The following is a 25,155-nucleotide window of genomic DNA, read 5'->3' as shown; positions in this document are numbered from 1 at the left end:
CTGAAGTTTACAGAGAAAAGTCCAAATAACATAAAATATCCATTGACTGTCAGCTGTGCATGTGAAAACTCCTTGTAGATGTCAGAAGTTAAAGGAGAATGGCCACAAGTCTACTACTAGAATGGAAAACTGAAAGTCCCACAGGCTCACCAAAACTGGACAGCAAAAGATTGGAGAAACATTGTCTTGTCTAATGAGAGCGACATTCAGATGGCAAGGTCAGAATTTGGCGTGAACATGAAAGCTGATCCATTCTGCCTTGAACTGACAGTTTAGCCTTCTGGTCGTGGTGTGAGGGAGTTTTTCTCAGCAATCTTTGGCCCTCTTAGTACCAGTTCAGCACAGTGTTTACCCATCTTGTGATAGCTGCTTCCAGCAGGGTAACATGTCATAAACCAGTTTCATCTGAAACTGGTTCCTTGAAAACAGTTTACTCAAATGGCGTCCACAGTCACTATATCTCAATCCAACAGAGAATCTTTGGGACATTTTAGAACAACAGATTTGCATTACAGGTGTGCAGCCGACATCTGCAGCAACTATGTGATTTTATCATGACAATATGGACCAAAGTCTCTGAAGTTTGCTTCCACTACCTTAATAAATCTGTGCCATGAAGAATTAAAACAGCTCTGAAGGCAAAAAAAAAGAAGAAGAAAAAAAAAAAAAAAAAAGAGTCAAAGCCAGTATTAGCAATGCTTAGTGAGTGCATTTTTACTTTATTTAGATTTCTTTCTGCAGTGGAAAATGAGGAAATTCCTTTAAAAACATTTTAAAGGAATTTACATAAATCAATGACACTAATAGCCCCAATGCTGTAGTATAAACAAGTTTGTTTTTAATTGATCAATCTCAAGCCCTTCACCTGATCTCTGATGACCCCACAGTCTCTGTTCTGTTTCTGTAAATATAGACCTGCTCTCGGGCTCATTGGTATCCTGTAATAAACTATCAGCTTTTAAAAATCAAGATCACAGGGAGTCCAAAATCCTGTTAAAGCTCACAGCAGTTCACAGCCAGAGGATATGGGTGCATTTATGTATCTATCACACAGTGGTGTGCAAACTTAAAGGTTTCTGATCATAGGAAATGCAGAATTATCTGGAAAAGAAATCCTTCTGAGGTTAGCTGCTGAAACAGTAAACAGCAGCTATTAGAAATATCATCCAGAAAGCATGTCACCTTGGCTCCATCGGATTTTATTCCCAGCAGTGTCACAAAAAAAGTCTCTTGAGGCTTAACATTCATTGTTTAGTGGTCTGCCCTTGGCAATACCACAAATAAAGCTTAGCAAACAATTTTATTTGCAGTCCATATTATAATTGTGTATTTTGTTCTAAAAACAAAACGGGTAGCAATAAAAAGTCTCGCACGCTCTTCACTGTGAAGTCATCATAAAAGAAAAATCAGTAAAATCAAAAACGACTTTAAAATTTATAGTGTGCTCATAAGACAATAAGGTCAGCTCCACATCCGACTGATTCCCAAGTGGTGCAAAGAGAAGCTCAGTTTTCGCAGCTTCTCAAGCGGAAGAACCAGAGGCTTTGATGGTTTCACAGAAATCCTTTTAGTGGCCACACACGGTGTCCATGGCCTGCTGGATGCTGCGGAGAGACAACAAAACAAGATTACCTTAGTATTAGATCACAAAAAAAAAAAAAAAAAAAAAATAATTATATATATATATATATATATATATATATATATATATATATATATATATATATATATATATATATATATATATATATATATATATATATATCACTTTTCAGTAAGAAATATGACTGATTATCAGCTATTGATTATCTGTCAAAAATGTTATTTTTAAGGACTGATGTGAAAAATTCACTTCATATGTTCCTAGAGACCAAGATGATTTATTCAAACAGCTTTCCCCTTGACAAAAACACAGCAAAACCCACTGTTAACAGACAGGAGAGTCATAAACAAACAAACAAAAAGCCACATTTAAATGGTGCAAAGGTTTTGTACTAGTGTATAGCTACTTCTATTTACAAGAAACAAATCGACTAAAATCTGAGTTAAGATCAGCTTGAACACACACACACACACACACACACACACACACACACACACACACACACACACACACACACACACACACACACCTAATCAGATGGCTGACACTGAATTACAGAGAAAAAACCCCCAAAGACAACAGAAACTCAGGTAACTCGTTACATTAAATGAGAAGTGGTCTATACCTCTCTGCAGGATATCCTCCCTCACAAAGGTTCACCAGCGCATACAGATGTCTGAGTGCGTATTCGTACTGCAAAGAAATCAAATCGTCACACGTCAGAAACGTCACCACAAGCTGTGTTTTACACGAATCTTCAAATGTTCACCAGCTTCCTCTTTTTTTCTTTTTTTATCTGATGCCCTTAAACGTCAGAAACTGTCCAGAGAAAACAAAAGAAGATTTTCAGAATAAAAGCACACAGCTGCATGAAAGCACCTGGGAAAATACTGAGTTTAAATCATGTGATTAAGGGCTTTCCCAGTCACTGAGATGACAATTAGTGTTACGGAAGTTACCGATACATAAATTAAACTGAATTGAAGTATTTCTGATCATTCACTGCCAGATGGTGTGACAACCACGATGAACAGAGAAACAATTTCAATTCAACAAGTTCAATTCTGTTTTAAAAATCCAATTAATACTAATTTTTTTTTACATGTAATTAACATATTTCTCAGTATTATTCTTTCTTTCATTATTTATTACTTTATCGAGTGATATTACTTTTAATTTACCTTATTATTTATATATTTTTTCCTCCATTTACCCTTATCCTGAACCTAAATAATCAGAGATCACAGTGGGCAATATGCTTACTGTGTGAAGCTTTTAACATGGCTTTCATAGAACTGTGAGTGGGAGTTCAAGCTTATTCTCAGAGTGTCTGGATTAGAGTCAGCTGAATGCAAAAGAGCAGATGAATGCGAGTACGATACCTGCTGATGAATAGCATGTGAAACTGGTCTGGCACTTCCCCTTTACAAGGAGAACCAGAGTCCAGGCATGAGAACGAAATTCTACTATAAGCTTGAAATGTGGCCACAATGGTGACTCATTTATTAATGGCTTTATATGAATCACAGACACTCTGTAAACTGCAATGGGATGTCCCGGGTCTGTTAAAAAGGAGCTGAAAGACTCATAGTGTGTGGCTCTACGTCAGAAACATCAGAAACTGTCCAGAGAAAACAAAATAAGATTTTCAGAATAAAAGCACACAGCTGCATGAAAGCACCTGGGGAAAATACTGAGTTTAAATCATGTGATTAAGGGCTTTCCCAGTCACTGAGATGACAATTAGTGTTATGGAAGTTACTGATTGTAACTTTGTATTCTGGTGACGTCTTTCCCTTATAATAAGCGCCTTGAGGCAAATGCTGTTGGGATTTGGCAATACATAAATTAAACTGAATTGAATTGAAGTTTTTCTGATCATTCACTGCCAGATGGTGTGACAACCACGATGAACAGAGAAACAACATTTACTGCTCAATTCTGTTTTAAAAATCCAACTAATACTGATTTTTTTACACGTAATTAACATATTTCTCAGTATTATTCAGCAAGTCAATCCAATATCTTAGTCATGTGATTTTCTTTCATCATTTATTACTTTATTGAGTGATATTACTTTTAATTTACCTTATTATTTATATATTTTTTCCTCCATTTTCCTTTATCCTGAACCTAAATAATCAAATATCACAGTGGGCAATATGCTTACTGTGTGAAGCTTTTAATATGGCTTTCATAGAACTGTGAGTGGGAGTTCAAGCTTATTCTCAGAGTGTCTGGATTAGAGTCAGCTGAATGCAAAAGAGCTGATGAATGAGAGTATGATACCTGCTGATGAATAGCATGTGAAACTGATTTGGCACTTCCCCTTTACAAGGAGAACCAGAGTCCAGGCATGAGAGCGAAATTCTACTGTAAGCTTGAAATGTGGCCACAATGGTGACTCATTTATTAATGGCTTTATATGAATCACAGACACTCTGTAAACTGCAATGGGATGTCCCGGGTCTGTTAAAAAGGAGCTGAAAGACTCATAGTGTGTGGCTCTACCTCAGGTTTGCTCCAGTTGAAGCAGTTGTGTTTGAAGTGCTTCACTGCCGCCTTGTAGCACTGATGCTGGGAGAGGTCAGCTCTGCTGTTTACCATGTCATTGGCTTTGAACGTATTGCCGACGACTCTCTCGACCACTTTGCGCATAGTGTCGGCCATAATGTCCCTGAGCTACACAGACAAAGGTTCACACACTCTTTAATGGTAAATTGTCATCAAATGGATTTTCAGTGTACTGGCACACTGCCACAAACATTAGAAAGCTTTGTCAGTCTTTACCTTGAGGTGGGCACTGATCTCCATGAGCAAGCCCCGTGCCACACTGATGTCATTGGAGGCCATCATCTTCCTCTTCAGGATGGCCAGAGGAACGTCAGGGCTCGGGGTCAGATCCAGGTTTGTAATTGGTGGCAGGTTCATCGGAGCTGGACTGTCTGCTTTGTGATTACCCTGAAACTGTATAACTTTCATGTGGGCCAAAGTCTGTAGAGAAAGATGTACAAGCGTTAAAATAGAAGGAGGAAACAAACTTTGTTTTTTTTTCACTCACATACATGAACACATTCTGCAAGTCATTCCAACTTTAAACGAAACACTACTTCCCCCTCAAATTTCTTTAGTCTAGAACTGACAAGTGCTCATTGAAGCATTTCGTTCACAGTTTGCACAGCCTTCTTGCTCTAACCTTGTTTCCGTACTGCTGGACGTGGCTCGTGTCTGTGTGGTTCTTCACAATCTTAAACTGCTGTAGCAATGTTTCTTTTCTCAGATCCTCCTGGATGCACAAAGACAGAAAAAAAAAAGTGAATGTGATAAAATGCTTCCAAAATAACAGTCACATGAAGAGTCAGTGAATTCGTTCCGTAAAATAATGTGTGGCAGTTTGACTGTCTCATGGTCAGGTTTCTGTTCTACTGTTACACACTTATGCAAAGTACTCGGGGCTGGTTAAAGACAAAAGTTCTGCTGCTACGTTTGGAGACGTTTATCACTTCCTTTTCCTGCCAATCTTAGACGTTAACCGTTTCTTCCTTTTTCATTCTCTCAGTGGATTCATGTTTCTGGATTAAATCTACATCTACACCATAATCCGATGTGCACCTCTCCCTGCAGCCTGAAGTCTAAACATTATAAGATGTGTTAAAGCCACCACACAAGATACTCTGAAGTTCAGAGTCACAATATAACAGACAACAATTACATTTTTCTTTTTAAAATATTTTTCAAAAATGAATAAATATTAGAAGCTGTGATTTGGACACAAATGAGGAAGATAATCACACACCACATCAGAGTCCTCCATCCAATTCACGCTGTACCAGTCACCCAGGTAGGTGTCCCGTTTCTCATCATAGTAGCAGGCATAAGAGGACTCCTCAGCGTTGGCTGCTGTGGTGGCATACACTGAAGAATATACAGAGATTCTCATGTTAGGAGACTTTAGTTTTACACTAGGCAGATCTAAAGGTCGCTCGCTAATCTGTTCAACAGCCTCAGAAAAATTTGAAGGTTGTAACTGAAGATCTAAACACAAATTTCAGTAACTGCTTTACACTTGGACACATCAAAAACAGACATTAATTGAAAACAATCAAAGAAGAATCTTGATCAATGTCATGTGCAGGTCCGGTTCTGTTTATCACTTGATGTCCGACACAGTAACTGTGCTTAAAGATGACCACAAGCTGGGCAGCTGACCTCAGCATTTAATGGATTCTTACAAAAGACTAAAAGTCAAAAGCAGAAGTCCTCAAACCACGGACCTGACATCTGTCTAGTCAACATAACACGTAGCGTAACGCAGGGCTGATTTAAAAAAAAAAAAAAAAAAATTAAAACATGAAAAATAAAAATCACATGATCCTAGTCTGATCCCATCAAAAGCATAGACCAGCATCAGTTTCGCTCTCATCACTTGATGCTGGTTCATCATTTTTTTTTTTTTTTTTTACAGGAAAGTAATTCTGCTGATAAAGTTCAACTCACCATCAACGTCAGTAGGCAGGTGGTTCATCATTGACCCCGACTCACATGCTTCAATGTAGAACACCATCTATGTGTGTGTGTGTGTGTGGACCAAACACAAATGTTATGACCTTACACATCAGCACAGCTACATCAACACTTTATCAACTGAATTTTAGACTGCGGGACGTGCCCACACTTGTACGGTACATATCAAACATCACCTTTTTGTATTTCTTGTTGTCGTGCATGTATGTAATGGCTGCTTGAAGGTCTTCAACATGGAGCTGCAGACAGAGAGGTGACAAATTTGCATTAACCACAATTATACACTAGTGTTTCTTAGAGCACCGTGATGGCATGCACTGCAAACATAAAAACTGATTTATCAGCAAATTAGGAGATATGTAAGGTCCCAAAACACGGTTAGTTTACTTGGTGAGGATGTCTTCCTGGTTTGACAAGTTAAACACTAACAATGCTGATTGCAATGATAATGTTAATGTTCAAATTGTGTTAACCATTTGTGTTTGACCTCAATGCGGCGACTGCTATCTTTTCATAATATTCCATCTAATAATTAGATATTTCACCAAATTGCAAAAAACAAAAAAAACAAAAAAAACCCAACCCAGACATATCAAAGTGATTGTGAAGCAATAAGGCTCTTTGTGAATCTGGTGTAACCTGTCTGTGGTTGTTGCAGTGCCAGGAAGTTAAAAAAAACAAAAAGGTACTCACCTCATCGGCGGGAAATGCCAGAATACCAGGTGCTCCGTGATCGGTGAAGTAAACAAACACATGATCATTGGGTCCACTGCCAGGAAAATGAGAACAAAGTTAACAGGGACAAAAAAAAAAAAAAGTATATAAACCAGATTTATTGTTGTTTGGCCACGCGCTCGTTACTTCCTGTCTTTTTTAACCACTTACCTCTTCAGCACTTTTCCAGAGCCACCTTTGACTTTTGAGGCATCACCCTTCAACACTGCCAGGAAGTTTTCTGGGGTAACATCCTGCAATAACAGACACATCAACCCACAAAGTTTGCTTTCAGCAGAGAAGCCTCTTCAAACAATCATCTGGAAAATATTGAAATCAGTTGATCTTTTATAGAAATGCACTGAAGCACTCACTTCCCCGATGTAGTCTTTAGGAACTCCCTTGTACACATCACTGCCATTTGGTCTATTGATCAGTATCCCAGGGGTAGGATTCCTGGAAGAAAAACATGATTCAGACACACAGAAGGAAGTGCAAATAGCTGATAAAACACTTTGTGAGATAAAAGGGAAACAGATGGATAACAATGATTCACTCATCTGGTGACAGAGCCACAAAACAATATGACACCACAGATGTTAAAATAAATCAATGAATAACATTTATAGTGAAATGTTATGGTATACATATCTGTGCACAGATACGTACAGTTTGTCTTTCTTTTTTACAATTCTGTAGCTAGATATTTATTAACCAGATGCTCAGTCTGTGATTACAATGGCAGTGATACAAGCGCGTGACACGGATATTAAAAATTATTTTTTTTATTTTTTTTAAATCCCATATTGCATAATGTTTCTCAAAAAACAAAGCAGACTGACATTCATGGAACATTTTAAGGTGTGGGAACAGTTAACAATAACAGCATTACTCAGCGTGCATCGTGCCTGTCAACTTGAATAAACATGTCTACACATGGGTTATGATCCAAAATAACCAAAAAAATAAGGAACATATGTCTCCCATTTTAATCAGAAAGTTCTATCAAAAACTTTACTAAATGTCTGAAATGAACCTGAAAGAATGACTCGATTGACTGCCCGGTAAACTTCAAGCAAAACACAGTGAAAAGTCTTTGTTGTAAACAGCTGCTAATATATTAAAGTATCTCTAATTAAAGTAACAGCTAACTACATGTGCAAGTCGGCTGGCACTGAAATTTAAGTAGCACAGGCCAACTCTATCAAATCACTGCTAAAGCTGGGTTTTACATCGCGTCCCACTATGTAACTGCCATTGTGATTCCCGCAACCAACACATCTCCTTACATTACCCCTCCTCTGCCAGTAACATAACTCCGAGACTATTTCTATGGAAGCACCTTCCTCGTGACTCCTCTCAGCACGACTCATTCACTCAACATGTTTTTCTGAGCGATGCAGGGCCCTGCAACACAGTGACAGGAGGAATGCCAATGCAGCTTTTTGATCTGATTGGGAAATTCCTGCGAAAACCCTGAAACCCACCACTATCTCCAAAGATGATGCCAGCAGACTGTTAGTTTTCCATGAGCTAGACTAAAGATGTTCCATCAGAATCAAAAAAGACAAAGACAAAAAAGTAATGACTGACAATACAACTATTTTTATTTTTTGAAAAAGTAGATCCAAGAGTAATTTAATCTTCTGAGCATTTTTAAACATCAAGAATTCATTCATTAAAAAACAAATCCTGTTGTTCAGTGTCTACAATGGTTGCTCTGATTTGTTTGTTTATGTCAGTCAGTCACCAAAGCTGAAGGCCATTTAAGGTAATTTAGCAAACAACTGGATTGTCAGCAGTTACTTTTTGTCTTTGTCTTTTGTGATCCTGATGAAACAGTGTTAGTCGGTCTTTACAGGGAGGAGATTCACAGTTTGACACCATAGAGAGCTGGGGAAAGTCTCCAGCTTTAGGTTCCTAGGAGTCACCATCACAGAGTGCCTTTCCTAAGCCAGACTCCTCCAAAAACCTGCTTAACAACTTCTATAGATGCATCCTCACAATCTCCGGCTCATCTTTAGCCTACTCACTGTGCAAAGAGTGAAGGGGAAATCCACAAAGACTCTGAAGGTGCTTCAAAGCTATCCTCACACAGAGACTTGAAGATTATTTCAGGCTTATTGCTGAACATAGCTGTCAAATGACTTTATAACCCTACTGTGATATATTCTCCTGCTCAATTCCACATGTTTATGCTCCTCAGGAATATATGGATACATTTATACGTTATATATTTAGTAACTCATGTAAAGTGCATTATCCTATTTTTTCAAATCCACCCTAAGATATATACATTACACATATTTATATATAAGTAGTTTATAATATCTCATATTCAGTGCTAACGTACAATATTCTTGTGTATACGTGTATTTGTATGTATATATACACAAACACAGCAGATACACGTGTCAGTATATTTATCTGTTATGTAAATGTAATGCAGCATGTGAGATAGTAAAGCTAGACTTTTGTTATGGATGCATAATGACAGCAGAGACTCTTGAATTTGAGTCAGATGTAACAGGGCCTACAAACAGCCTTTTCTGGCTTAAGATTGAGTTTTTGTGTGCTATATCTTACTAATAGTTAATAGCCTACTAAGGTCAACAGCTACTAAAATTAGGATGAGTTTGTGTCAAACATTTTAAGGAAAGAAGAAGTATGAACAAGCAGAGAAACAAAAGTGCCAACTCACTGTTCATTTTCAGCCAAATCATCGTACATCATGACCACAATCTGCTCGTCGGGGATGCCATTCCTGTGGACAATCTGGTAGGCATGGCAAGCATCGGCCTGAGCGAGCAGGAGAGCAAAAGATTCGGAGGTCAGTTCCACATTATCACAGTATGCAGCCTTTTAAGCAGCGGGAGGAGCACTTGGAAAACATGCATTAGGGAGGGGAAGTTAGCTTATCAGAGCTTAAAGCGGTGCTTATCAAAAACCATGAGAGAAAACTATCGAGTCATGCACAGCTCGCACGGTGGTCGCAGTTTCACCTGGTGCCTGTAGTTGTACCAGCCGTTGGAGCCAGCCACAATAAGCACCCAGTGTTTTCCGCCACTGTTTTCCTCTTCCTGGGTGGGAAACCCAATAACGAGTCCGGCTGTCAGACCAAGCAGGGCGAATAGGACGGACCGACACATCTCCTCGCTTTCTGTGGGATTCCTGGATGGATGACAGTAGGGAAAAATATTCAGATCCTCTTCTAGATTTCAGCTATGTTTACCGAGGTGGCAACAAACACGGAAAACTGAAAAAAATAAAAACACGTAAACGTCTCACCTGATAATTCTAGGAAGCTAACTAGCCATCAGTAGCACAACAAGCTTCGCAAAACATGGACTTTTAAAAAAACACTCGGAGTGAGTTAAAGCTATTAAGACACACCGCTCAGTCCTAGAAGTTTTAAAGGAAGACAAAAACATATTTTATTACCTTTTCTTTGCGTTGTTAGACGAGGAAGGGGGCAACAACCGACTACACTCAAATCCTCAGCGGCACTCCAGTTATATTTAATGTCGGGGGGCAAAACAGTTGGCATCGTCTTCTACGGGAGCCAATCAGAGTGCTCTGGGGCGGGGCTAATCATGTGAGTAAGGTAACAGCTCTCCGTCATGTGACACTATTATGTTATAAGGCTATAACACAAGTATAAATGCATTTATGTTTTGGATGTAATTTCAAAACACCATAATCTCCTTGGACATCGGTTTTTGTTATTATTTTTTATTATATTTTAATTTGGTTTTGAGGTAATTTTGTGTTTCCTTTTGAATGATCACCTCTACTTCTTTGTCGTATTTTCTCTCTGTGGTTACTATCTCTTTCACTTCATTTTAATCACCCTTTTATATACTACAGCAAAACCATAAATATAAAATTCAATCCACGTGCTGATCACAAGTTTGATTTTATGCTTACTGACACAATTATGACTGCTCAGCTTCTGCTTAAAAGTGGGAATTTTACCCCATATTTTCCATATATGGGGTATAATGTTAGACTCAGGCTTGTTGCAGCCCGTCATTAAGGTTGGAAGAGCAGGTAGGTGGGCTTGTTTTCACAGTTAAAGCGGTGCCCTTAACATTATCAAATTAGTGAAATCACCGCTCTTTAACATCAGAGATCCAAATGAAGAAGAAAAAATAACTTTCTGAAAGAATGATTTTAACCCATACAATTCTATCAAGCTTCAAATATTTCCTATGACCACCTTTGTTCTTCAACAACCAGAGCTCTCTTATTGTAATTTCTTATAAGTAGTATTCAGGAATAGTTATCCAGGCAACTTGAATATGGAACGCCAGGACTGATATAATGAATTAATTCAAAGCTCTTCTTTTGATGTTGCTGCCTAGATGATACCACACTGCTCCAGTAATGTTGAGGTTTGGACTCTAAGGATGTCAGTGTATGACATCGCTCCACAGCACCTGTTCCCACTGATTTTCAGTTTAGTTCTTGTTTAATTTGGCATACCACAGCCTTTTCTGCCTGTGCCTTAAGAATGGCTCCTTGACAGCCATCCTTCTATTGATGAGGCTTCAGTGAACTGAATAAACAGAAGAGCTCTCCCTCAGAGCCTGTGTTAGATCTTTGCTGGATAACCCCCCCCCCCCCATTTATTAAAGACATCACTTTCTGACACTGTTCATCTGCTGCAAATATATTTTTTAAGACTGTAGGTAAAGGAAGAGCTGGCAATTTTGTTTGATTTTTTTAAAATGAACTGCACACCATAAAATATGCTAATTGTAAGCAAACAGGTTTTTGGAAATCACCTTGTTGGTGCAAAAACACTATTTTATCTTTGTCCAACTGCATTTCCTTTGGCAATTTTCATAGATTCAGGTAAAGAAATGGGAACAAAATCTGCTTTTGTGACAGGCTGACAGTCTCAAAGCGTACAAAGACAGAATTTAAAATTGGTTCTTTGTCCGTTATTTGTAAACAAGACTAGTTTCAGCCTTTAAATTAGGTGCCATTTTTATGCTTGAATGATTTATGTAAAATACTGATCTGAAAATGGTCAAGAACAAGGATTGGACTGAAAATAATGAGTGAGTTTCACAGAGTGAAAAAGCAGCCAATGTCCAAATGAAAAACTTGAAAATGAAAAAAGAAAGTCTGTCTCCTTGGAAACAAAATATAAAAGATATGATTGGTGGGTTGAAACTTTTGCATGGCACAGAACAATTAGCAAAGCAGAAGAGAGCTACTTTAATGATAAAGTTGTTTAGGTTGTTCTTTTGAAAATAAACTCATGAATAAAATCATTCAGAGTATCAAAGACAGCAATAAATCAAACTTTTATTTCTCCATATAGAAAAGAATTAAGTTAAATAGAGAAACAGTCCACTGAAATTGCGGCATCTCATTTTCAACCAATGGTCCTTTGTACATTAATCTTTGTCCCAAAATGAAAAAAAAAAAAGATGTAACAAAGTGTAAATACCGTATTCACAGTAATAAATATTGAAAACAAAATCTTTTATACATTGACATTATATATATATATTTGTGTAAATATATATAGATATAGATATAATCATATACAGTAAAAAGTTATTTTCAAGTTTATCAAACATAAAATATTAAAATAAAAATGGCCAAAAACAGAATAATGATTGCATTTTTCTTTCCATTCCCAAGGCATCTGTAACCATGGCCATTCAGAATCTGTAATAAATAAAATGTGAATTTATCTAAAGATTGTAGTCCATCACTGTAAATTAAAAAAAAAAAAATAGTGCAAGTTCTTTTTTTCTTAGGCGTAAATTAATCTTGCAAATTTCAAACTAATCCAAACGGAATGACAACAATGAAACAGAGGGTGTTGAGGACAACATCGAGTCTCTGACTTCTGTCAGTTCTGCACCACAACTTTCTTTGTAGTCTTGGCAGCAAAAAACAAAAAATAAAAAACATAAGGATTTCACATGTATGAATCCATAGCAGATATTCAATAAACTTATTTGGCAAATAGAGGACAAACAAGAAAGAAGAAAGAGCTCCACGAGCTCCTTACACTCAGCTCTGTCAGGATTTCCAAAAGAAAAAAAGAAAAGGAAATGCATAGAAATTAATTACCAGTAGCAAGAACTAACTTAAGAGTTGTTTACTGTCATGCAGCATTTCTGAGACGCAAAGCAAGGCAGATATTGTGGATGTGAGTGTCGATGAAAGCATTGGATAAATGTATACTCTGCCTGTGCTTGCACATTTCCCTGGCTTCCTTTCCCCCTCAGCAGTAAGGAACGGGGGAGGGGGGAGAGCTCCCATTTCCTGTTTGTCTCCAGCCTCCTGTTAAAAGCCAGAAGAAGGTCTGACTTCATCTCCACGCAAGCGCGCAGGGGTATATGTGTGCGTGCAAGTGTCTGTTTGTGTTTGTGTGCTTGCTTATCCTCAAACCTCTGCACCCAACTCAATGACCCCAGTCTCAATAATGGGCACTAGCTTATCTTCCACCTGTACCAGCAGGATGGTTTTGTCTATATGGGAGCGATTGGCTGGGTCTCGGCTACAAGGCACCCACCGGTGAATCACCTGCAGGGGGCAATAGAAGAAACATCCAATAAAATTTATGAAGCATTTATGACAGAACAAGTAGGTCAGAAAGGGTGTTACAGGGCAAAAAAATAGGTCATGTGCAAGCATGATAATAACTGCTAAATCACATTTATAGCACCAGAGGTGAGTGGGTGTGTAAAATGAGTGTATGAGGCAAACTATAGCCACATATTTACATGACCTAGAGTTTACTTCATCTGTGTGTGAAAATAAGTAAAGGTGCTGATTTGGTAACATCTGTGAGAACACACTTACATGCCCTTCCATGCCCTCTAAAGGGCTCCAGTCTCTCCAGCAGGTCCTTCCTGCTCTCAGTCTCATGGTTTCGTCTGGCCACTGCAGCTCTTTCCGCTTCGATAAGTTAATGTTCTCCAGCACCAGACTCACGTCCACAATCTGAGGTGAAGACACGGACCGACAGTGTGTAAAAACTTATGCAACCACAAAGGAACTGAGGGCTTTTACTAGAAAGAAATCACTGACACTGCACGCACAAACAAACACACAAAGGATAAAGTGGAGAACAATAAAAAATAAAAATAGTTATATCAGGACTTTTTTTGCTGTTGTGGATACACAGAACAGAGTATTTACAAACCTGCACTCTGTAGGAGATGTCATCTCTCCGTACTGTGGAGACAGTGGGGTTGTGTTGCTGTAGGTGTTGATGATGGTGATGGTGCTGGCTGAGGGGGTCTGTCACAGTGTTGCAGAGGCCATCATTGCCCAGTAGGCCAACCAGTGTGTGGCGTTTGCAGGGAGGTATGCTGTGGCTGGAGAGGGAGGCCGAAGGGCCAGCGGGATCAGAGGTGGAGCCCAGCCGGAGCTGCAGAGATGTAGGGAGCGTGCGTAGAGACAGCTGGCTGGTAGAGGAACGTCGACAGGGCTCCAGGCCGGTGGTGGAGGTGCGAAGCGAGGAGTGGCGGCTGCTGCCATAGCGGTATGATGACGAATGGCTCGCCACGGAGGCCCGGGCGGGAGAGTGCCGCACCAAACCCGACTGAACCGACTGGGAACTTTGACTGGTGCCTGGACACAAAGGGGAGAATTGGTTAGTTTTCATACTATGCTGTTAAAGGCAAAATGTGACAGAGGAGCAGTAGTTCTCACCCAGAGTATGTGGCTGGTATGAGTGAGGAGGGGGAGGTCCTGAGGTGCCCCCCTGAGATATTGAGCTCTGCTGAGAGTCGCCACCTGTCCCATTCCCACTGCCGCAGGACAAACCCCCTGCATCTGAATCCTCGATATTTCCGCCACTATTACAGCCTGCACCACAACCTTTCCGTAATCTGACAAGAGAAATCTTCACATTAATCTCAACGCAGATCCAAAATATACAGAAGAAATACTCAACAGAGAAGAACAACACAATAGGAAATCCAGCAAACCTGTGCCAGGTGCTGACAATAAAGTTGCGGATGTTTCCGATGCTGATGGGACCTCCCAGGATGTGTCCGAGCTGCGGGTGTGAGTTGCAGTAGGAGGTTGTCAGCGGGGATACGTAGATTGGATATCCAATAGGCTGGTCGCAAGAAGAGTTGATCATGTTACGCAGAGCCTGCTTGGCGTTCTGGATGCTCCCACGCTCTGGATTTCTATTTCTCAGGAACACTAACTCCTGCTGCTGCCCTGCCCAAAGTCCTCGGACACATTCTTTATTTACCTGCAGCAAAATTCACAAGTTTGCATTAAATAACCCGGCTTAGAGTGAGTATCATTAAACCGTTCTGTGCAGTCTGTTGACTCTGTTGCAGACCCACCTTGATAACCCGGAAGCTGAGGTATCGCCTATTGAGCATTATAATTTTATACTCGTTGGTTCCTTCGTCCAGGACGTGGCGCAGAGCTAGGAGCGACGGGGCGTTTGACAGAACGGCACTCCTCCAGGCAGGGTCCCCTTCGTGAGCGATGACCAGGTTCTGCTGGTGAGAGGAGATGGCCTCGAAAAGAACTGCTGGCTCATCGTACTCGTCGGGGGACGTGAAGTGGTCCTGAGAGGGAAAAAAAAAAAGTTGAGAAGATAAAGTTGAGTATAGGGTTTAGGACAGTTTTTGTCTCAGTAGGGGGCTCAGTGGGGCCACATTCAGGGTCTCACCTGGTGTAGTTTGAGAGAGATTCGGATACCAGGCACCACAACTTTCCTGAGCAGTTCCATGTCTGCAAAGATCCACTCATCTCGCACTGAAGAGATGCGAAAATCTCCTTTAAAAAGAGCATGAAGTCCATAAAGGAAAGACTCCAGATTGCTGTGATGAAAAGAAGAAGAAGAAGAAGAAGAAGGAAAAAAAAAAGATTAGTCGGTACTCTTTATCTGGCTCACACAGACAGAGAGAAAATAGGAAAAGACAATGAGTGCATTTATGCTTAGAAAGATGTGCTTTTGAAAGCTAAACAGGAAAACTACAGGAACAATTGTCACAACAAGTCAACCTCCTGTTACTGTTTACTCTCAGTTTATGACACATTTGAACTCCTTCACTCACAATACAATAACAATTACTAAATAACCTGGACATATGATGGGCTGCAGTTCCCAGAGCTCTCCTTCCCAGCACGCACAGTCCAAAGCAGAGCAGCACCAGAGGTGAGTCTTTCTCACTGTCCAGTGGCTACAATCCAAGCAAAACATGAAAGATTTTAGAGGGCAGCTTTTATCTCCAAATACAGATATTTTCAACATGTCTCTGTGATCCCCCACATAGTTTTTTATTTAAAAAAAAAAAACAACCCCCCATATCATCTGACAACAACTGACGCAAATACAGGACCCCTTTGGGCAGTAACAAGATGCAATGACTTTTTAAAGAGTGATTAAAATCAAACTGCTCAAGGGATTTAAAGTCTTTGAAGATCTTAAGTTGCCACTGTCATGCTATTAGAATATTTTTTTATTTATTGTGACAATGCAATGAAATATGCTTTGCTTGTACAGCTGGGGGGGAAAAAGACCAATAGCCTGCTGCAATTTGGGGGACAATAACTGTTCCACAAGCAGAATTGAAGGCCTTATTACCTTGACCCTTCGGGAGTTGCAGTACTGGATCCAGCCCAGATAGACACCACAGAAACTGTCCCTGGAGATGCCCGCAAGCCGGTGGTCATAGTCCTCATCAATGTTGGGATTGAAAGTGGGATCCAGATCGACATAGTTCCTCTCTCCACATCCCCGCAGGCCATCTTTCATGGTCTCATTGGCCAGCCATTCCTCCAGTTTAGGAGAAGCAACTACATAGTAGATGATACCCTGAGCACAGAAAGGGATGATGCATTTAGAACTTTTAGAAATCCCACACTGCACTAAAACATTCTTCTCTCGTGTCATCCCACAAACCTTGACATAGTAGGTGGTGAGGATGCGGCGTAGATCGAACACCTGCAGCATGGAGGCAGCGCTGTTATCAGTGATGCTGTAGCCCTCCAGAACATATTTGGTGACCAGCACCTCCCACGCCAGCCAGCGCTGCCCAAAGGCAGCATTAAAGGATAGGATGTGAGGGAGATGGCCTGGCTCGCAGCAGCAGCAGCCCTCATCTTCCTCCACCCCTTCAGTGATGGCTTCGACTTCCCTCTGTTGGCAGTAAGTTCCTGTGGAGGAAAAGTCAGCATGTTATTGATGCTGTGTGGGACACAGGTCCGTTCCAGTTCAGTCCGGTAAAGTGCAACGAGTGAGAGAATCGTGATTATCATTAATAGTTCAACCTATAATTTTCTGTTAACTAACTCGTTGATTAATCACTTTATCATTGGAGCTTTAATCCAATAAACCGGCAGAAGGAAGATGCTCTGTAATAAACACAAAGCTGCTGACAGAAACTGGTGATGAGTGTCATGCTTTGGGGTGTGCCTCCAATTCTATAAAACGTTTACTCCGTCACATGTTCTCAGCTAATGTTTCAGCAGGTTTATTTGCAGCACAAAGCTTCAGGCTGAATAAAACAAAGTCACGCTGATGATAAAGCACGACCAGGTGTGTTTGGGAAGGAGATAAGAATGACTAAACAAATACAGTGGAATGCCACTGATGAAATATCTCAAGTAGTACTTGTAAATAATTCTCAGGGTTTAGTTTGACCTCCTTAAAAAAAAAGAAACAAAAAACAAAACAAGTGCACAAATATGAATGGAGATTGAAACTGGAGATCTATGAAATGCCAAACACACTTGAAAGCCAATACGTGTCACATTTATTTTGCTCTATGGCAGATCTACGATGGGAACTGGCTTCACAATTTTAAAGTTAACTTTGTGCTGCTACACTACATGGACAAACATACTGGGCCACCTACACATTACTCCTACAGGAAGTGTTTGGCCTTGGAAACTCATGTCATGAAGCTCCTTGTCCACAGTTTTCATGCTGATCGTAATGGAAGAGGAGGTTTGGAGCTCTGCAGTTACTGAGTCAGCACAGCGTTTGCAACTTTTACACATTACATGCCTCAGCGACCCCACCCTGTAACTTCATGTCATCAATTCATGGCTGAGTTGCTGTGGTTCTTGCACGGTTCCCCTTTGCAATAATACACTTACAGTTGATTGTAGAAAATCCAGGAGGGAAGAACTTTCACAAAATGATTTGCTGCAGCAGTGACGTCCTTCTACAGTACCATACTTGAAACCAGTGAGTTCTTTAGAATGACCCACAAACGTTTGTTAAGACAGATGGCTAGGTGCTTAATATTATACACTTATGGCCATGGGACTGAAAAGGCCTGAATTATAAGATTAAGAGGTGTGGGACAATACTTTTGTTCATGTGGAAATATAAAAATCTTGTAAATAACAGAGGTCAGACCAGACAAAATAATAATTACACAAAGAATATAAAGAATATGTTGACACAGCTGTCCAAGCTCTAAAACTAACTGAACGATACATACAGCCTGTTTAGTGTGAAGAGTAAAAGGAGAGATGTGATATGGGCCACAGGTCTGACCTGACACTTGAAAATAATGTTTAATGAGGTACACTAAAAAGTCATAAAATACATTTTTACAAACACTTACAAAACGTTAGACCACATGATCTTGGTTAGGTTGACAAGACCCAAATAAGGTTACGTTTGAAGATTGTTTATAATATTTTAGTCACTTGGGATTCTACTTGGAAACAAATAAGACTGATCATATTAGCTGTAGTGAAACACCTGTTTTCTGAATTTCTTTTAACCTTCAGTTCTTGCACTACAACGCATTTGTTAATAATTAATTGTCATTAATTAGTGACTGAATTCCTGCAACAGCTGGTTCAACACTTTTTACAAATGGATCTCCTCACCTCTGAACTCCAGCCCTCGAAGCTGAAAGGTAACAAGGCCGTTACCAATTTCTATGAGGTGCACCAACGCGTTCAGGTAGTCAGAAGCCAAAATGAAACAGTCCCCGGTGCTGAAGTTTCCCCAGCGGCCCAAGAGGAGGTCTCCACAGAGGCTGTGCTGCAGGGAGCGGGTCAGGTGCTCATAGAAGATGGAGTTCAAATTGTTGTCGTCAGAGCCTGAGGACAGATGAAGGAAGGAGTAAAGTACATTAATAAATCACACGTCACTGCTTTATTGTGTAACCAGTGTGATCACTAGGACACAATGAGGATTTAAGTCTGCCCCAATTAAATATCAACATTTAAGCAAGCAATTCTCTGGTTACAGTTTTAACCAAAAGACATGTCGTCACCTGGATTTCTGTCCAACTGAGAGGCCAGTCGAGTGTTTGAGTGATCCACTCTTTTAGTGCTGCAAGAAAACGGAAAAGAGCAACACATTTTAGAAGTGCAAGAAAGTGTCAGAAAAATGTTTAAAAACAAAAAAACTCTTCACTTGTAGTCTCTCTCCCAGAACTTGACAGGACGGACATAAGAAGTGATGAAAATGGCGCTGCCCAGAAAGGGATTGAGGGGGGTGGAGAAGATTGCTGACACTACAGCCTGGACAAACAGCATGGCAGAGTCTGATGAGGCCTCAGGTCAAGGTCATTTGACAACTTGCTACAAGAAAAACTACAGCCTCAAAAAACAAAACACTTAACATGTTATAACAGGAAGAATTTACTGCAGTGCTGCAGACCAACATAAGAAACTGCTGACTCAGTCTATAGTATGCTGTGATAAGAGACAGCAGTGAAAGGATACGAGGCACGGCAAAGGGCTGAGCAAAGGCGTGGAAGGCTGAACCCCACGTGATCTGCCAGGGGGCGATGTAGGTGTAAACAAAGTGCAGCTTATAGAACAGCTCCCACATCTTAAAAAAACAAAACAAAACAACCCCCCCCCCAGAAAGAAACAGTCAAGAAACCAGTAATATGAATCATCCACCTGTGATATGATATGTATGCATGTGTCGTGCAGTTAATCAGAATATTCACTCAAATAATTTAAATACATTTCTCTCACCTTGCTGAAAATGATAGACATCAGGAAGAGGTCAAGCAACAGCGTCTCTGACAGTTGACGGTAGTCAAAGGTGAAGAAGAGGACAGTGAAGAGGATCGTCACATACTGGTAGGTAGGACTGCTGTAGCAGGAGCGAAGCAGTTTCAGGCCTGCCACTGTGATCATCAGTGCGCCGATTCTGGAGCAACAGCAAAGAACATTTTTTGTTTTGTTTAAGTACCACGCATTCAAACTCGCATCACTCTAAAAAGCTGATAGAAATCAGAGAAAGAGTCACAAAGAGAAACAACGGAGTCCTCACTCGGTGTCGAGTCTTTTCGGGCTGGCCAGCTCTCTGGCGCTGCCGCTGAGCTCGTTGAGAATAACGAGTGGATAGAGAACGTTCTTTTCCACAAACAGCAGCCACACGTGCAGCTTTTCAAACCACATTACATGTGCTGCATCTGACAAAAGAGAGGAAGAGCATTTGAGATGATGAAGAAAATGAAGAAAGAAAAAGACTAAATAAAAATTATTTTTCTGATTTCCCCCATGTGACTCAAATTCACTGTACTTACCCCTGACTTCAAACTGGTAGTACTCCTTGTTTTTTAAAAGAGGGTGAGAGAAGCAGTACCAGGGTAGCTGCTTGCGAACTTGAGGCAGCAGGTAGTGGGTGAGCAACCCCACCGTCCCCAGCAGAGCATACAGGACATAACTGAGGAAAGGCTGCGGGAACACAGAGATGCAATAATGCTTACAGTTTGTGTTTGCTGGTTTTAAGAACAAGAAAAAATAACTGCATGGATCATCATGAGTGTTAAAAGAATATATAATGTAACAATACAGCACACATTACATTTGATTTTCTGTATTCAAAACCAAAGAAATGACTGTACCTGCAGCGCTATGAATACTGTGCTAACGTGGATGGCGAAGTAAAGGACAGCAATGACCACACAGACGATCAGGTCGGACTGCAAACGCTCATTCTAAAACATTTGAAAAGAAACACTTAAGGGATCAAAGAAACAAAAAAAACTATTTTAGACTGAAAATTAGAACTGTGCAACAATTTTAACAACTAAAATTGATGTATACTCACCACTGAAGACCTAAGTTTCTCTGGCAGAGGGTCCTGGACCTCTGACAGGGGGTCTTCTGGATTTTTGTCTCTTAAATTGGGTAAAATCTTGGACTGTACCAGTGAGCTGTAAATCAAAGAGACGAAAATATTACCGGTTTGAAGGCCATCAACCTCCTGTGAGGGATTATACAATCAGAAGGATCGCAGAGTCAACATCTGTTAACACAACTATTTGGTGAAGCAGTGTTAAGCTATTTGAACTGATTTCAGGAAATCCATATCTAAGATAACCCACAGAATATGTTTGAGTAGAAAGTTCACACTTAACTCTTAACGGATGAAGCAGTTAATGGAAAATCCTTATTTGAACCAGATAAGGCATTTTCACCCATCCAACCATTAGGACCAGTTTTGGTTTTAAAAATCATGTAATATGTGAATTTTGCTCTAATACAAATCAAAGCTGTGGTGCATGTCTGTAAACTTACAGGAGGACAGAGGGGTCACTGCTCTGCCGGCTCAGGTGGTAAGACACTGCCACCAAGAGGCCACAGAATACAGAAAATAGCACAGGGATGTGATGAGGCTCCCAGGTCTCCTGAAACACAGTATCAAGGATTTAACACACTTCTGGGTGTCTGACCTTATGTTGCTGGTATATTTACACATACAGTTTGTTCATGTAGATGCCTGATGTTTCCAAAACTACTGGATGGACTACCATGAAACAGTCCAAGACGAATCCTGACAATAGCTTCTTTTCAATATGCTAAATTATGGTTCTGTGTATCCTCTATCCTGCCATGACCCACAAATCTCTTCCTCCAACATTATGACAGATCTTTTAGCAGATTAAAAAGAACATAGAGAAGAGGCTTCTGGAGAAGCTAGGAGTGAGCAAGAACAAATGTAGCCTATATGTGGCATAGACTACATCTGCATAATTTTAAATGTTGCTCTTCCACATGTGATGCAGCTTATTCCCACGAGGCTTACTTTGTAGTGCTATGGATAAAGACCAGCAGCCAGTATAACAGAACATAGCGACATAGGGAGAGTCTCTATACCTTCTTGTTTCATGTGTTAAATCTAACACGTTTGCAATGTGGTTTGGCATCACGGAAAGCAACAGTTAGTCTTATTTTTTATTTTTATATTTAACACCCACACCTTTATGTAGTTAGGTATACTGTACAGTAATGATGCTTTACTTATATATGTGAATAAAAAATACGTTTTATGGACATTTGTACTTAACCGTTTTAAAGGTAATTCAGATGTGCAAAACATCAATACAACGATTAAAACTGATGCTATACGAGTAAGAACTCGTATAGCTCATAACAACTCAACTATGGATGTGTCTCTTCAGCACATCTCTCTCCCATCCTCACCGGGAGGACGAGAAGCAAGTGAGGGAAGCGAGGAGACATGGAGAATTAAAGGATAATGAATTAGGACAATAAATATCAAGTAGTGTATCCTGGTGATTCCACAATAAATTCTCTACTGCAAACTGAGCATCACAGTTTTTAGTGTCGAGTGATGTTGACAACAACTAGTTGGACTGAAATTCGACACAATCAGTCATGTTTTCCTCAAACGCCAAGAACAAGAATCAGGTACTTCTTATTTTTTCCATTTATTGTCACCACCTCAACAAAATACGTTTTTTTTTGTATTTTTAACATTATAGATCAAGAATACACTCCTCCTTGAGCGTCACTTGCACTTTGTGTTTAGTCGTTATTAGGCATTGTTTGCGTTCACCTTCAGAGCTCCGTAGCAGAAGCCGTAAAGCAGAGCGACAGTGACGATGCTGCGCAGGATGCTGTACAGTGCTGACAGAAGGCTTGTAGAGGCTGCAAAGGGAACAGGGAGGATGCCAGCAATGAGAGCACTCAAACTGACAGCAACAAGGGCAGGCAGAATTGAAATCAGCACAGTGGCCTCTTATGATGCCTGGTATATCATAATGTATAAGGTAAAGCAACGTGGATAAGTGGCTGACGTCTCATCCTGTAGAGGTCAAAGTCACCCCTGCAGAAAAGTTGTGTATCTAAAAGTTACTCACCATTGCCCCCGAACACATGGATGTCCAGCTGCTCGAAGAGATACATGACGAACGTGTTGACTTGTGGCAGCAGCCCCACAAAGAAGATGATGGGAAAACACAGAGTAAAGACTGCAGGGAGAAGCAAGCAAAGCAAAATTAAACACATTTATCATCCTATAATTCTGTAATTTGCAGGAATCACCTTTCACACACAGGAAACAATACCCTGAGGCTCACTTCAAATATTACTGGTTCCTAATAGTGTACAGCAACGTCTCCAAAGACAATGCAGCAATAATTATTGATTATGGGCTGATGAAAGGAGCATTTAATATCTATATAAACCAAAAGAAAAATTTTGTTTTTAGTAGAGATTTGTTGCTCACACACAGTCTGCACTTTATGACTGTTGCAAAATCAATGGATCAGATCCCAGAAACCTATTTCATACATCTTATTAATGGTGGCAAACGTTAGAACCATTTGGATTACTTTAGAGATTTCTGAACTCGGGCTATTTTGTCAGTGCTTCCATAGTTTAAAACACTTTCAACATCTCATGATAGCTGCTGGGTTGTTTGGTTATTACTGCTCACACCAGGAATTCTACATCAGATGAGTCCTGAAATTTAACTCTTAATATTCTCAAAAAATTTTTCCAAAAATGCTTTTGTCAGCTTTGAAAGTTCCTTATTTAGTCATTAATATTTTATCAGATAAAGTGCTTATGGCCACTTGCAGGATAAGCAAACTTTTTAGGGCCCTTAATATGTTTACTTATAACTTTTAAAGCATTTCCTGGCCTGGATTCAGCCTCCAGCTTTTGCACACATACACACCCAAACTGTGCTGCTCAAAGTTGTCTTGCTACGTCACCCCCTTTCATTAAATCACTTCTAAAACATCCAGGATTTAGCATTTTGGCATGTTTCTCTTTGACTTTCCTTTAAACACTGATTGTTATTCACAGAGTACAAAGAAGTAACAAGGTAGTGTACTCACCTATGACGAGGTCCCTGGCAGAGGTGAGCACCAGGGAGCTGGTGAGTGCGACTCCATACAGGGTGAAGCGAGAGGAAGTGGTCCGCAGGCTGCTGTAGTGGAGAAGCCAAATGAGGCCACAGCACAGGCAGAAATAGACAGGCCGGCTGTATGCTATGATACGATTATGGCCCTGCAGGGACAAGGGTATGAGGATACAAATGGATCATTAAAGAAACATTTTTTTTGTGGTTCAATATAGCTCAGTAAGACATACCCTGTGTATTAAAATAAGAAAAAAAGGAGAGAAAGCCTAATGTTTTACATTTTTCTTTCTAAATAACAATTGTCTGTTGTCATAGTATTTATTAAGCAAGATAAAAAGCCATAATGCTAGCATGCGCACTTGTTTTAAACCTTGGATAACAGCAAAAAACAGTAACTGCCAAGTGTAATACAACAATCATTCTAACAATCGTTCTTTAAAGGCATCAGTGTTATATCAGCCCCATGGAGAGTGACACAGGTATAAACAGAAATAGTATCAAGTGTAAGGTTTCACAGGAGAAGGAGGATGCATATCTGCAGCGTGCAGGTTGCAACCCAAGAGGCTATAAGATGTCCTGCTTTTCTACTCTGGGAGGCAGCGACAGCTCACGCACCACCAATCAGATTAAAAAGACTTTTTTTTTTATCTCCCCACCCCGAAATGTCGAGAAATGGGAAGGAATAAAGTCCTTGAGGTGAGATGAGAGGACACCCAGGGGGAAAGAGAGAGAGAGAGAGAGAGAGACAGAGACAAAGAGTAAGAGAGTGAGCTGTGGTCTAAACTCTGACCAGCTATTTAAAGCTTGTGCCTGCAGCTGAGTATGAGCTGCATTAATAAAAGACGCCGTTTCAGAGCAGGCCACTGACACAAGGGAGGGAGGAACACCCAGGCTCATAAGGAAGGGGTGGGGGGTGGGGGTGGAGCAGCATCAACTTTCAGGACCACAACAAAGCAACAAAAAGCTGCTGAATAATAACTACAGAGCTTCAAAGTACTACTGACTTTCTACTTTTTCTACTTCTTATATAAAATCCATTTAATATCTTGTTTTGATGTCATTTCTCAATAAGTCTCCCTGTTCTAATGATTTGCAAATGACATACTTACATGACGAGGGGAAGAGGAGTCTGGTTGAACACTCTGTCGATAAAGAAAGGCACAATTAAAATGATAATGTTGACATACCTCGTACGAACATGTTA

At 40.2% G+C, this 25,155-nt stretch overlaps 2 protein-coding genes across 10 annotated transcripts in view; both read right to left on the bottom strand.

The window, feature by feature from the left end:
• Window positions 1-689: 689 nt before the first annotated feature.
• On the bottom strand, window positions 690-10,381 carry lgmn (legumain). Its single transcript, XM_026152487.1, has 14 exons — window positions 10,283-10,381; window positions 9,844-10,012; window positions 9,543-9,640; window positions 7,216-7,297; window positions 7,013-7,095; window positions 6,821-6,896; window positions 6,304-6,366; window positions 6,101-6,167; window positions 5,400-5,518; window positions 4,800-4,889; window positions 4,394-4,597; window positions 4,115-4,285; window positions 2,229-2,296; window positions 690-1,604 (listed from the first exon to the last, which is right to left on the bottom strand). The coding sequence occupies exons 2-14, from the start codon at window positions 9,988-9,990 to the stop codon at window positions 1,568-1,570; spliced, it is 1,305 nt and encodes a 434-aa protein (XP_026008272.1). The 5' UTR covers window positions 9,991-10,012; window positions 10,283-10,381; the 3' UTR covers window positions 690-1,567.
• A 1,756-nt stretch (window positions 10,382-12,137) lies between these two features.
• Window positions 12,138-25,155, bottom strand: part of pcnx1 (pecanex 1) — a 38,926-nt gene continuing 25,908 nt past the window's right edge. For 5 of the 9 annotated variants that reach the window (XM_026151429.1, XM_026151430.1, XM_026151431.1 and 2 more), the window contains 24 exons: window positions 25,061-25,093; window positions 23,926-24,097; window positions 22,942-23,052; window positions 22,638-22,729; window positions 21,356-21,465; window positions 20,886-20,991; window positions 20,680-20,772; window positions 20,103-20,509; window positions 19,802-19,979; window positions 19,541-19,649; window positions 19,230-19,359; window positions 19,087-19,145; window positions 18,695-18,910; window positions 16,749-17,002; window positions 16,431-16,661; window positions 15,926-16,026; window positions 15,513-15,663; window positions 15,178-15,408; window positions 14,806-15,080; window positions 14,528-14,706; window positions 14,016-14,446; window positions 13,673-13,813; window positions 13,259-13,393; window positions 12,138-13,150 (listed from right to left, as the gene is read on the bottom strand). In XM_026151429.1, coding sequence (XP_026007214.1) covers window positions 12,950-13,150; window positions 13,259-13,393; window positions 13,673-13,813; window positions 14,016-14,446; window positions 14,528-14,706; window positions 14,806-15,080; window positions 15,178-15,408; window positions 15,513-15,663; window positions 15,926-16,026; window positions 16,431-16,661; window positions 16,749-17,002; window positions 18,695-18,910; window positions 19,087-19,145; window positions 19,230-19,359; window positions 19,541-19,649; window positions 19,802-19,979; window positions 20,103-20,509; window positions 20,680-20,772; window positions 20,886-20,991; window positions 21,356-21,465; window positions 22,638-22,729; window positions 22,942-23,052; window positions 23,926-24,097; window positions 25,061-25,093 — 4,146 coding nt within the window. In that variant the 3' untranslated portion in view covers window positions 12,138-12,949. Of the gene's footprint in view, window positions 13,394-13,672; window positions 13,814-14,015; window positions 14,447-14,527; window positions 14,707-14,805; window positions 15,081-15,177; window positions 15,409-15,512; window positions 15,664-15,925; window positions 16,027-16,430; window positions 16,662-16,748; window positions 17,003-18,694; window positions 18,911-19,086; window positions 19,146-19,229; window positions 19,360-19,540; window positions 19,650-19,801; window positions 19,980-20,102; window positions 20,510-20,679; window positions 20,773-20,885; window positions 20,992-21,355; window positions 21,466-22,637; window positions 22,730-22,941; window positions 23,053-23,925; window positions 24,098-25,060; window positions 25,094-25,155 lie in introns of all 9 variants that reach the window. The other 4 variants (XM_026151433.1, XM_026151434.1, XM_026151436.1 and 1 more) reach the window with 2 other exon arrangements.

Source organism: Astatotilapia calliptera, chromosome 19, assembly GCF_900246225.1.
Source record: "Astatotilapia calliptera chromosome 19, fAstCal1.2, whole genome shotgun sequence".
NCBI lineage: Eukaryota > Metazoa > Chordata > Actinopteri > Cichliformes > Cichlidae > Astatotilapia > Astatotilapia calliptera.
The sequence above is the reverse complement of the archived record's forward strand: the minus strand, read 5'-3'. Positions and strand labels throughout refer to the sequence as shown.